Source organism: Paramacrobiotus metropolitanus, unplaced genomic scaffold (genome assembly GCF_019649055.1).
Source record: "Paramacrobiotus metropolitanus isolate TYO unplaced genomic scaffold, Prichtersi_v1.0 Parri_scaffold0000001, whole genome shotgun sequence".
Classification (NCBI taxonomy): Eukaryota; Metazoa; Tardigrada; class Eutardigrada; order Parachela; family Macrobiotidae; genus Paramacrobiotus; species Paramacrobiotus metropolitanus.
In genome coordinates, this window is record NW_026570221.1 from 2,714,634 (window position 1) to 2,726,916 (window position 12,283).

Below are 12,283 nucleotides of genomic sequence, written 5' to 3' on the forward strand. Positions count from 1 at the left end.
TGGGATAATTTTCCCATATTTTAATTCTTTAATAAATAGTTTACATATAAATTAAATTCCGGTTAAGGAAAAAGCTATCGATCGCAGCGAATGAGCTGGCTAATTCGTTGAAAAGCCATCACCCGTCAACAAATGAATTTTTTTCTTTAAAGGGTAAAACGCGCGTACTGTACTGGGAATTTTGCCAGGATGAAATATAACTGGGAAATATTATTGTACGCTTAGATACTAAGACCGGCGGATTGGCGTTTTTTACTAGTTTTTTTTCCAGTAGCTTATCAGCGGCAAACAGGGCAGTACCCGAGTAAATAAGCGTTTTGTGCAAACATCGTTAGTGTGGCGACACAAACGCGACGCTGCCATTCACAATAATTTTCTCTGTGTACACTGACCGGCAACAATTGCCGGCGTCTGAATAGGCGCTGCGCCAGATGTTTGACTGGTATTGTGCCGGCGCACAATGAACGCTGACGGCCGGCGTTAGCCCGCAACAAATGCCGGCTCCCAGAATCGAACCGGGATATGAGCACATGAAGATGAATCAGAGGAATTCCTGATAGAAAATGGGATTTCAAGTACATCTTCAACGGGGTTCAACCATTAAGTAATCACAATTAGGCACCGCGTTAATCCACCACGGTTTTTAAACGGTAGCTCATGGTTACGTCCAGTAACATCTGATAACGCACGGTTAACACATGGTAACGCTCGGTTACTCATGGTAACGCGCTGTAACACATGGTAACCCATGGTAACAGTAACATTTTATAAATGAAACGCCACTTTGAGACGCATTGTACTAAAAGCAAGCTGCGTATCACGTGATGAAAAGTGTAAGCGATACAGAAAACACCGCACGACTAATGTCGCGCTTAATCGGTGACCTGTTACAGGTTAACGGTGCCATTTCGATGACAATGATGCGCGTATACATTGCTCTGTAATTAGCGGAAAAATCTTAAGCGTTCCAACCAATAGAAACTAACAACACCGGCATTTCCAGTCTGCAGCAGCGTCAAAAGGAATTTCCGTGGATTGGCACGCGTTAGTATTGATTTCTCCAGAAATGCGTTGCTTAATAAAGCAATCATCGCGTATTCCACTAATTGCTGAATGAACGGCGTTCCCTAGCTGCGATTATGCATTGGCCTTTAATCCCGATTTTCCGTAGATTGTGGTGGCGTTGCTGCGAAGATGCTCTTCTATTTCCGGCGAAATTCCTTCTCGCTTACGTTTTTATGTATTTGTTTCATAATTCTTGGGACAGAGGGCATGAGACAGCCGGCAGCCAATAATACAAAATTACCGTCGAAATTAACGGTGTGCTTCGTCTGGGAGGATGATTCCTACTATTCATCATCGCAGCGTTTAATGGCCACGGTGGATTTGGCTGTGCAGCACGCCAACCATTTAATTCTGGATAAATCTTTATCCATGGATTTTGTATACCAGAGTTCCGGGAAATCCTGCAATCGCCGGCAGTTTGTTCTGATAGAGCGGATATTTAAATTGCTGACGGAGAGGACGACATGTCACGTGTTTATCGGCGCCGGTAAAAAAAAACATGCAGTCTAAGAAAATACTTACATTTTCAGTTTCAGCCGTATACACTATTATTGCTTAAAGCGCAACCATCTGTTTTCATATAAAACCATACGCATATACCTGTTTGTAGCGCAAATAAGGTTTTCTGAATAAAAAGCAGAAAAAACGGTTTCTGTTGCAACTTGCACGATCACTGATCTATTCGTTGAGCGGTGTGACCGAAAAAGAATTTTGTCCGAAATTGCATGTAATTCTCTGCACAATGTTGGGCTGACTGACAGAGTAGATAACAGGAATTCGTAGGTTTTCTTAGATTCTCTCAGTTTGCTTAGTCGTCTTATCTATACGTGCCTAGATTTTCTGAGTGTTATTAAGTTTCTTAGATTCCTTAGTCTTGTTACGTTTTCATGGTGAAATAAGTTTCCTTAGGTTCCTCAGTTTTCTTATATTTCTTACCCGAGTAAGTTTCCTTAAGTTTCGCGGTTTTCCATAGCCGTCCGCCTCGTGAATCGTGACGGTCGACGTTGTATGGTCGATCTTGGGATGGTCGATGCAGTGCTAGTCGAGACAGCATCGGTGAATCCATAAAATTTTCAAATGCGGACCGACTGGCCGATTTTCGCTTTTTCCTAGTCCCATTTTATGTGTGCAATACTGTTTAACCTGTTTTCAGGTTGTCCGTTCTCCGTGGCGGTACTCTACGGTTTCGCTGACTACCTGAACGTCCCGCTACTCGGAATCCCGGCGGCGGGTTTCTGGTCCGTCCAGATGGACGCCGTCATCGACGACTTCGGGCTCCTGGTGCTGGCGGCCTACGGCCTCAGCGACCTGACGGCATTCCTAGCCGGGTTCCTCGAGCAGCAGGGCTACCAGCACGCCAGCATCTTCCGTGACGACTCGTATCCGTACTTTGTCACCATGACCGAGGTCTTCCTGAAATTTATCCGCACCCGTAATCCGGTTTTGTATCGGAATGTGTATACCCTGGCAGTCAGCAGTAAGACAGCGACCGGGAGCCAGCTGCGGGATCTGCTCTGGTCGGCCAATAACCGATCCCGCGGTAGGATTACTACTACATAGCAAACGCTCAATCGGTAAACGGAAAAAATAGCGAAGCTGTGTGTTCGTTGCAGTTATGATCATCTTTGGCCATGCTGATTGCGTTCGAAAGCTGTTAGTACGTACCTATATAAAAAAAATTTTCAGTTTTGAATACTTTGATGTTTTTCGCATGAGAAACGCTTTTGCTGTACACTTTTGTCTAAGAAACGGACAGGTTTCGGCGTTCGGTTTCGTTTTTGTGCGAACGAATGCGCAGAAATTTGTATGGCGAATGTTTCTTGTGCAAGGTTTCTAATACGAAAAGTCGAAAACCATCAAAGGACCAGCAACTACTTCAAATATTTACGGTATTTTGCAGGTCGCCGCCCACGCAATGAATATGACTAAGGGCAAGCATGTACGACCGTTTTCGAACTTAAAACAAAATAACCCACCGTGAATTCATGGCACTGATTACGAGTAGATGTATTTGGCCGTCGAGCTATATGCTCTGGATTTCTGGGGTACCATCAGTGCGACAACCGGAGACCAGTGGGATCCGGTAAGAATGACACCAGCTCGCTGACGTAATCGACGAAATACCCAAGAAGAACCGGTCGGCCCTGATATGGTTGACATTTGCAGGTGGCGACCCAAGCATACCAGAGTCTCCTCGTGGCAAGCGTCTTCGAAACCGCGGTCCCGTTCTACCAAGAACAGTTCGACCGGGATATGAAGTTTCTAGCGCAGAGCAAGTATAATTTTACCTTTGCGCCCACCGAAAAGGTCCGCTGTTGTGCCAGCAAACGGCTTTCCGATTAAAATACCGTTGGTCGAATTTACTTTCACTGTTATGGTATCTAGGCGGATATCATCCTCACCGCGTTCTACGAAGCCATCATCATGTACGCGGACATCGTCGACCGTCTATGGCGATGGAATCAGAATTACACCGACGGTGTTTTGATCAACAGTCAGATCGTTAATGCCTCGTTCCGCCGTCCGCTGCAGAAAGACGATATCGTGTTCCGTATTGGACCGGATCGACAACGCAATCGTGATTACTGTATGAAATTTTACAATTCGGAAACCGATCAGTTCCAGGTGATTTCAAAATTCCAGAAGGTGTTACTAGCTTCTGTCACGTATACGACGTTTCCCCTGAACTGCTGATAGAGCAACAGATTTTACTAATATCGCAGATTACCAGTAAATACTAATACACTGTAGTACAAATATAGTTGGTAGGTCAGCTTCATTTAGTTTTAAAGCGCCGTCTTCCTTGTTTACGGTATTTCCCGCAAAATTACGAGACTATCGTATCATTACCTGACTTCTGGTGCAGGAAAATGCATTTGAATAATTTGAACCATTTTATTTTTCGTCATTTTTCTCAGCAACCAGAAGTTCGCACGGAAACGGTTTTTACGCCAATGTACTCTGTATATAACTCATTTGGCTACACAATGCGTTAAAAAAGCCAAAATCGTGTTTTGTAAGTACACGAATAACGAAAGTTTCAGTGCACGTATACGAGTTCTTTACCACAATTAGGACCACTTAACTTAAAATTAATATTCTAGAAATGACCTTTTCTCATAATGGTAAACAGCTGAATATTTTTGTCAAAAATATGTACCGAATCGAATTTTTTTTCTAGATATTTCTCACCCATCAACCGCAACTTAACCAAACATTCCAGTACATCCACGAATTGCCCTGGCCGAGCGCCGACGGCCACCTCCCGCCCGACGAACCGTGGTGCGGATTCCGTGGCGACAAGTGTCGTGGCTTATCCCCGCCTGCTTTAGCGGGTGTGGCTGTCGGTGTGATATTCGTTGTGACGATCGTCGTAGCGGGAAGTGTCGTCTACTACGTTGAAGTCTGGTAAGAGTTACCAGTTTTTCGCTGCAAAACGATACGAAGAGAGCTGTAGTGGTGTTAACGGATCTCGTTCTCAGGAAACAGCGAACGAAATACGATCCCAACTGGTGGAAGATCTCGGTGGAAGACCTGCAAGTGACCAACACCCGCACCGACAGCGGATCCAAACGCACCATGGTCAGTTACTGAATGAAGCGTTTTAGCTAATTTAACGCTTTTTGCCTCGTTTTCTCGTCAAGGTTAGCAAAAGCACCGGGCACCAAAGCGGAGCGTCTTCCAACGGCGTGGAACTCTTCGGGAAATATGGCGGGGAAAAAGTCGGGCTGGTTGATGTGTCGGCACGACAGCAGACGGCGACCCAACAACTGATCGACGACCTCAACACGGTAATGACGCTCTTACTCTGCACTCGTTCTTCGGACATTCGGTTTTCAGAAGTGCTTTTCCATTGTTGGTTTAGGTTCGCTCAATCAAACACACCAATTTACAACGGATCATCGGCGTCGCGTTGGATGTCAAGAATATGTGTATTTATGTTGTGGGCGAACTGTGCGCCAAGGGATGTTTAACGGATATTCTGGAGAACGAGATCATCCAGCTGGATTGGTTCTTTAAGAACTCATTAATCCGCGATATCGTGCACGTAAGTTCTCGGTATTCGATGATGATTATTTCTTCACAACAATTTTTAATAGCGGATTTTTGACAAGCTGGTACTTAATAATATAGGTATAGGTTATCAGTCATTATACAATTGTACAATTGAACCAGTCGAGCAACAAGTCCGGTATTTGGATAGTTTGGCCGCCAAAAAGTGCTGCTTTTATTTTTCTCAGGGAATGGCGCATTTACACTCGACACCGGTGGTTTCTCATGGTTCTTTAACATCCAATTCCTGCTTAATCGACGCGCGGTTTACACTGAAAATCGGCGATTACGGCCTCACTGTCTTCCGCGACCCCGCTGACCTTTCACCACCGAAACCGGCGGACGACAAACGAGAGTGGGGTAGCTTGTTGTGGAGAGCGCCAGAGCTGCTGCGGCAGACGATGCCGGTAAAAGGCACGCAGGTACGAAGTACCCTCAACGCGCTATCAATTCCAGTGTAAAAGGAGTTTTATGGTGGCGATAGAAAGGCGACGTGTACAGCTTCGCCATTCTACTGCAGCAGATTATTCTACGCAGTTCTCCGTTCGAGCTACCCGATGATCCGCTGGAGTTATCCGATAAAGAAATTGTCCTCGAGGTTAGCGCCGTCATTTGTTCTATTTTCGTGTGAAATTTGTTTTCGGATGGAATTCTTAGCCAATTAATCAGATTTATACAGTTTCAAATTTATTTACTGCACTATCAATCAATCGAATAACTATCCTAGATCATGCATCGGACTTTTGTTCAAAAATTTGTAGTCCCTTTGCAACGTCCTTAGAACACTATAGAAATATTTTTTGTCATTTTTTTGTAATTAATCGACTGCTTGTTTCATGCATCAGATCTCTATTTTTGAAATAAATTACCGTTGCTTTCTCCACGAAAAACAATTTTATATACAGCAATATTTTTATGGCGTCTATCCGTTTTTTTAGGAAAAAATGGTAGATCCCGGATGGTATTTTCTATTTGTTATTTTTTGTTTTCTTGAGCAGGTTATAGCGGCCAACATTCCCCCGGTTCGTCCGCGTGTACCGCGCTCGGCCTGCTCCAGTGACCTTTACGAGCTAATGGAGGCGGCATGGCAGGAGTCGCCAGTCGACCGGCCGACCTTTGCCAAGATTAAAGACCGGCTGGCTAAATTCATGGGACGTGTCGGCGAACATCTGGTGGATCTGTTGCTGCAGCGGATGGAACAGTACGCTGTCGATCTGGAAGCGAAAATCGTCGAACAAACCCGGCATTTCCTGGAGGAGAAGGCACGCTCCGAGCAACTGCTCAGCCAACTCTTGCCAAAGTCAGTCAAACATCACAACTATATATCTACATTTATCCTGCAAGGACCTATAAAAAACGAACAGAGTATATCAGAACTAATATGAAAAAGTACAAAACACAACTGAAAATATATTTACGGTATCTGTACATATCGTCCGTAAAATATAAAATAAATGGATAAAAACGAACTTATAAGAGACAATATTGGAGTTTCAGTGAACCATCAATGTTACACGGCAAATACAGAGTATTGTAGTCTTATTTCTTAATTTTCAAATGATAGAAAAGTTAAAACTATGGAATAATAGAAAGAAATAAGCAAATAAGTGAAATAAGCACTAAATTTTGTATATCAAGAAGTTTAAAAATTGAGAAAAATAAAAAAAAGTGTTCAGTTATTAAAAAATATGTACAACTAGCACTGATTCAGAGCTTTATTATTTTTTCATAGCAAACTTCCGACCACATAACAGATTAACTCCGCGGTACTCGTATATGCGCCCGGACAATTCCGGGAAGCATGAAAGCGACCTTAACTTAAAATGATACATTAATAAAAATAAACTGACAACCATCGTTAAAAAGAATAGAAACCATAGGCATCGATTGCGTATCCAATTGAACGGCAGGGTTTCCTGTGGCTCCAAATTAAAAATCGCAAAAAGAAAAACAATTAAAAATTAAGATTGAGGGTAAAAATTGAAAATTAATTAAGCAAATACGTAAATAAAAATGACTGAAAAATGTAATGCCAAAAAAAAAACGGAAAAACTCAAAATAATTAACATTAAGCAATATTGTGTAGATCGGTGGCGTCCGCGCTGACGAAAGGTCTGGCCATCCCGCCGGAATCCTTCGACAGCGCCACGGTCTTCTTCAGCGACGTGGTGGGCTTCACGCGCATCGCCAGCCAGCTGCGGCCCATCAGCGTGGTGGACCTGCTCAACGGCCTGTACACCCTGTGCGACCGCACCCTCGAGCAGTACGACGTGTACAAGGTGGAGACCACCGGCGACAACTACATGGTACAACCGGCATCCGTGACCTTTCTGTTTAACGAGCGACGATTGGATATATAATATAGGTGGCATCCGGGCTACCCATCCGCAACGGGACCAAACACGTCGTGGAGATTGCCGTGATGGCGCTGCGGTTACTCAAGGAAATTAGCCATTTCGAGATTCCCGAACGGAGTAATGAGCGTCTGCAGCTGCGCACCGGAATTAATTCCGGTACAACAAATTAATAATGTTTTTAAAAATATTTGTTGTGCAAGGCTTCTAAATGTTGCTTTATGATACAGGATCGGTTGTTGCCGGTATCGTTGGAAGTAAAATGCCACGATATTGCTTGTACGTTGAAATTATAATAAGGATAAATGCAATCATTATTATACAGATAATTATCGATCATATAAGATTATTGATAGAATAAATTACTTAGGAATTTAGAACAACAATAAAAAATAAAAATATAAATAATTAATGCACGTAATTATAAGACTTATATAAAACAAAACTAATGTAAATAATTAATCTACGTTAACGTAATTATAAGACTAATGTAAACAATTAATGTACGTAATTTTGTGCTTGTAATGCACACTGATCCAAATGGCACAAGTATGTACTATGTACGTTACTGATGTTTTCACAGATTCGGTGACACCGTGAATGTAGCATCCCGCATGGAATCAACGGGAGAGCGTAAGTGTCTTCCGGTCTACATAATGATATAATATGGAGAAACCCCATAATACAATCGGGCCTTGTGTAAACAAACTGAAAAGGGCGACGCCCGCTATACTGATTGCCGTTCTCGTGATATCATAGCTATGAAAATTCAAGCTACCGCTACAACACGCGATCTCCTGGATAGCCTGGGTGGATTTCTTCTGTTAGAACGCGGCCCGATATTCGTCAAGGTACCTACGTAGAACCGTTTGCATAGATATAAGTATTAAAAATGTATTAAACGTTATTATAAAAATCTAAATAAGCAGTGTAGTTTATTTGATTAATATTCTTTTTATATAAATCTCATTGTACAGCAATCTACTCGCAATATGTACAACGTCTGTATAGGCTTATTTATTGTACATCAACACCACGACGACGACGGCACAACGACTTTGTATATACGCTTGTAATAGTAGTTTGAATTTGTACATAAGCTACCGTAAAATACATATGTATCACCATTAGCATATTAATTCTGAATTATTAAAATATACTGTGATCCCGTATTTTTTTAAACACGTAATAATTTTTTCAGTTGGCTGATATTGCAGGGAAAAGGGAAGATGATAACGTACTGGCTAATTGGAGAAGCGGATTCCTGACCGCAACGGCAGTTAAATAATAACAATAATAATAAACCCGAAATTCTTCCAGTTTTGCTCATTTAATCGATACATGCCGGCGCGCTGTGGTTTGCACACGCAGTATCGAATAACAAACCGCATGACACAACATAATTGCCGGCACTGCGATTCTGTTACCGGCGAGAATATAGCTTACTCGGCAATAATATTACTATTAGCTGGTCATAGCCGCGTACCTCGATATGCGCAGTCTTGCACTGATAAAATACAAACAAAACACCGGTAATCACAACTAATAATATTTATCGATTAATGCAAGGTAAGGAAAGCGGTGATATTCGTACGTGCATCCGTTGATCCACCGCGTTGATGGTGGACTTTCGGCCGGTGCGCTGTATCGCGTATATAAACGAGCGCTGATAAGGCTTTGTATGCGCACTTCAGCACTTTGGCCGGGTGCTGATTCGGCCGTTTGCATAATTTATATAAGACCGTCGGTGCTTTATATGCCTACACGGTATTGTAATTTCGATTCTCCGGAAGCGGTTTAATTTTTAAAAAATGTCCAACCCGGTGGAACTGCTAAAAAATGTGGTTATAACCGCGGCGGCGTACGCGATTGGTGTATTTTGGGCGGTCTTCGCCATTGGGAAATTTCTCAAAGCCAAGTATGAGGGAAAGATTCCCGATATCCCGTCAAAACGCCGCACGAAACCGGCGATCTTAACCGACCCGAAATGGGGACAACACGGATTTCTCCAGCTGAAGGTAATCAATCAAAAAATAATTAGTAGAAGTTTTTTGAAAATTTAATTCCGACGTTACTTTAGTTGGTATGTTTTTACTGGTATATGTAAATTTATTTGTCGTTCTCCTGCAAGCATCTTGTGCACAGCCCTTGTTCTACGCTTTCAGCAACAATGAATATTAACCGCAAACTGAATAACATTATGGTGATTAATTTTTCGACTGGCAGTTTATTTATCCTTAAATTAAACTGAAATTTTTTATATTTTGAAAGTAAGCTAAATTGCTTCAGGAATGAAATAGACGCCGAAAGATTTTAGTTGCTGAAACCAGCCAGTTTAAATTTGGTTGCGAAAGTGCTATTAAGTTGTTAATTATAAATAATTAACAAACATAGATAAAATTAGCCAATAATAAGAACTTAACTGCTAAAAATTGAATATTAAAAATAATCACATAATTTATTAAAAAGCAAAATTAAAAAAATGGAAAATTGTAAATAGGTAAATCATAATAATTTCTTCTAGAACGGCATTCGCATTCATTACGTGGCGGATGGATCTACTGATAAACCGCTGATGCTGTTCCTTCACGGATTCCCTGATTACTGGTTTTCCTGGCGACGGCAAATGCAGCATTTTAAAAAAGATTACCGGTAAATATTAGAAAATCAATTCTATGGTAAACCGTTACGTTGACCGGAAGTAATCTGCAGCGTTGTGGCTATTGATAACCGCGGTTACGGCGAATCGGATAAACCCCGGGAAACCAAGGCATACGGGCTGCCGAATTTGGTGGAGGACACCAAGCTGGTCATCGAAGCGCTGGGATACAAGAAGTGCGTGCTAGTCGGCCACGATTGGGGCGGTACGTTAGAAAAAAAAAATAACTGTGTTTAATTCTAACGGAACATGCTATATTTCTTTTACAATGTAACGTATTCTTGTTTTACCGGCTTTTTATTAGAGACTAATTTTAATAATTTTAAATACCGTATATTGTTGCATGTCCGCATTTTACCGTCGCTTTTATTAGAAACAAATTTCAATAAATTCAAATATTGCAGATTTACAGATTATTGTTAGATTTATAGTTGAATTATTTTTTTAAAATTCAGGTTATTGTTATTTGCAGGTATTATTGCATGGTCGACTGCCACGGTGTATCCGGAAATGATCGAGCGGCTGGTTATTCTCAATGTTCCGCATCCGGGATTTCTCTCTAAAATGCCGCTGCGGGCGGCGCTAAAACAGTTCCTCATGAGCTGGTAAAAACCTAACTTTCCGTTTCCGATTCCATATACTATTTCAGTAATACTAAATCAATTTAATTTATTTTTCGAATTTTTCCACCATTCAAATAAACGCCAAATTAATCTCCGTGCATATGCAATTAGAATTTTCTTACATCCTAAATTCGTTACCGTTCCTATCGAAGCCCGTAAATTACACATTGCAATAAATACACATTTGGTTAGCAATAATTTCCGAAATTCGTTGATAATTTTTACTAACAAATTCAGTTTTCATTTAGAAGGTATTCCTATGTGTTGTATCTACTCCGTAGTAAGTACCTGACTCTGCTTTAACGCAAGCTGATCCCAAGATAATAAATAAAAGATTTTTCGAGCAAATTAATCAATAATAATTTTATCTCAATAAAAACGGATTAAACAATAAAAATGTTACTGTTACCGCACAGCTATGCATAATATGATTTGTGATCCAATGCTTAACACACGAATATCCTGGCATCGCTGAAAAACTATTCAATAATAAAAGTAAACAGCCAAAACAGTCAAATAAATTAAAATAAATAGGCTACATAATGTCGTAATATAATTTAAATTAATACGTTTTATTAAATAAATCTTAAGTTTAATAAATTATATTTTTAAAAAATACTAAACAAATAAACGAAACTGTTATGTTAAATCAAAAAAATTACCATAAATAGGCTACATAACCATTTTGAAATATTTTAAAGTATTATGTTTAAAGTTCTTTAATTGTTGTACAGGTATATCTTCCTTTTCCAACTGCCATACCTTCCTGAATACATGCAGACCGTCGCCGACCTCTCCCGTCTGGAGCAAGCGTATACCAGTCCGGCCAAAACTCCCGGCGGCAAACCGACACCGGTGTTGGACCGCGAGGAAGTGGAGGCGTTGAAGTACATCTTCGGTCAGCCGGACGCCATGACCTACCCGCTGAACTACTACCGGAACCTGTTCGGCATCTGCCCGGCACGCCGCCCGCACTGGTATCCCCTGCGCATGCCGGTTTTGCTCATTTTCGGAACGGCCGACATTGCCCTGTCGGTCGAAGGCGCCCAAGTATCCAAGGAATTCGTCGGCGGATATTTTGAGCTGCAGCTGATGGAGGGCGTTAGCCACTGGGTGCACCACGAGGCCTCACCCAGGGTCAACCAGTTTATTGAGAATTTCCTTAAGAAATCGGTGTAATAGAAATTGATTCTAAATTATTGATACTTTATATTTTTGACTGATGTTTCAGACTTTTTATTTTTTTCTGCTGTCCGTTTATAATGAGAATGTTTTTAGAAATTGGTTAGCTGAATTTTGATTATTTTCCCGGTTTCCACGATGTTCGCATAATTTTTTCCATTGATAATTTATTTGGAAAATCGGTTTAATGAATTGTTTTTTAGGGTTTGTTATTTTATCTCGATGTTTAAAATTTTTTCATATTTTTTGGGTGAATATACTTGCTTTGCTATATATTTATCGAATTTTGCTGAAGTTTAATATTAAAAACAACGCAATAAAAATGCTGTTTGTGATGACCGTGTTTA

At 41.1% G+C, this 12,283-nt stretch overlaps 2 protein-coding genes across 2 annotated transcripts; both read left to right on the forward strand.

Moving 5' to 3' along the window:
- The first annotated feature begins 1,900 nt into the window (after positions 1-1,900).
- Positions 1,901-9,057, forward strand: LOC129587469 (atrial natriuretic peptide receptor 2-like). Its single transcript, XM_055481272.1, has 20 exons — positions 1,901-2,005; positions 2,219-2,605; positions 2,679-2,722; positions 2,966-3,004; positions 3,071-3,148; positions 3,232-3,372; positions 3,451-3,690; positions 4,247-4,473; positions 4,548-4,647; positions 4,710-4,856; positions 4,931-5,113; positions 5,307-5,540; positions 5,603-5,716; positions 6,117-6,418; positions 7,205-7,424; positions 7,484-7,631; positions 7,703-7,751; positions 8,056-8,105; positions 8,232-8,323; positions 8,690-9,057. Exons 2-20 carry the CDS (start codon positions 2,314-2,316, stop codon positions 8,738-8,740), a joined length of 2,751 nt encoding a protein of 916 aa, XP_055337247.1. The 5' UTR covers positions 1,901-2,005; positions 2,219-2,313; the 3' UTR covers positions 8,741-9,057.
- A 114-nt stretch (positions 9,058-9,171) lies between these two features.
- LOC129595812 (epoxide hydrolase 4-like) lies at positions 9,172-12,276 on the forward strand. Its single transcript, XM_055492965.1, has 5 exons — positions 9,172-9,490; positions 9,997-10,124; positions 10,185-10,336; positions 10,604-10,736; positions 11,489-12,276. Exons 1-5 carry the CDS (start codon positions 9,284-9,286, stop codon positions 11,931-11,933), a joined length of 1,065 nt encoding a protein of 354 aa, XP_055348940.1. The 5' UTR covers positions 9,172-9,283; the 3' UTR covers positions 11,934-12,276.
- Positions 12,277-12,283: the final 7 nt, after the last annotated feature.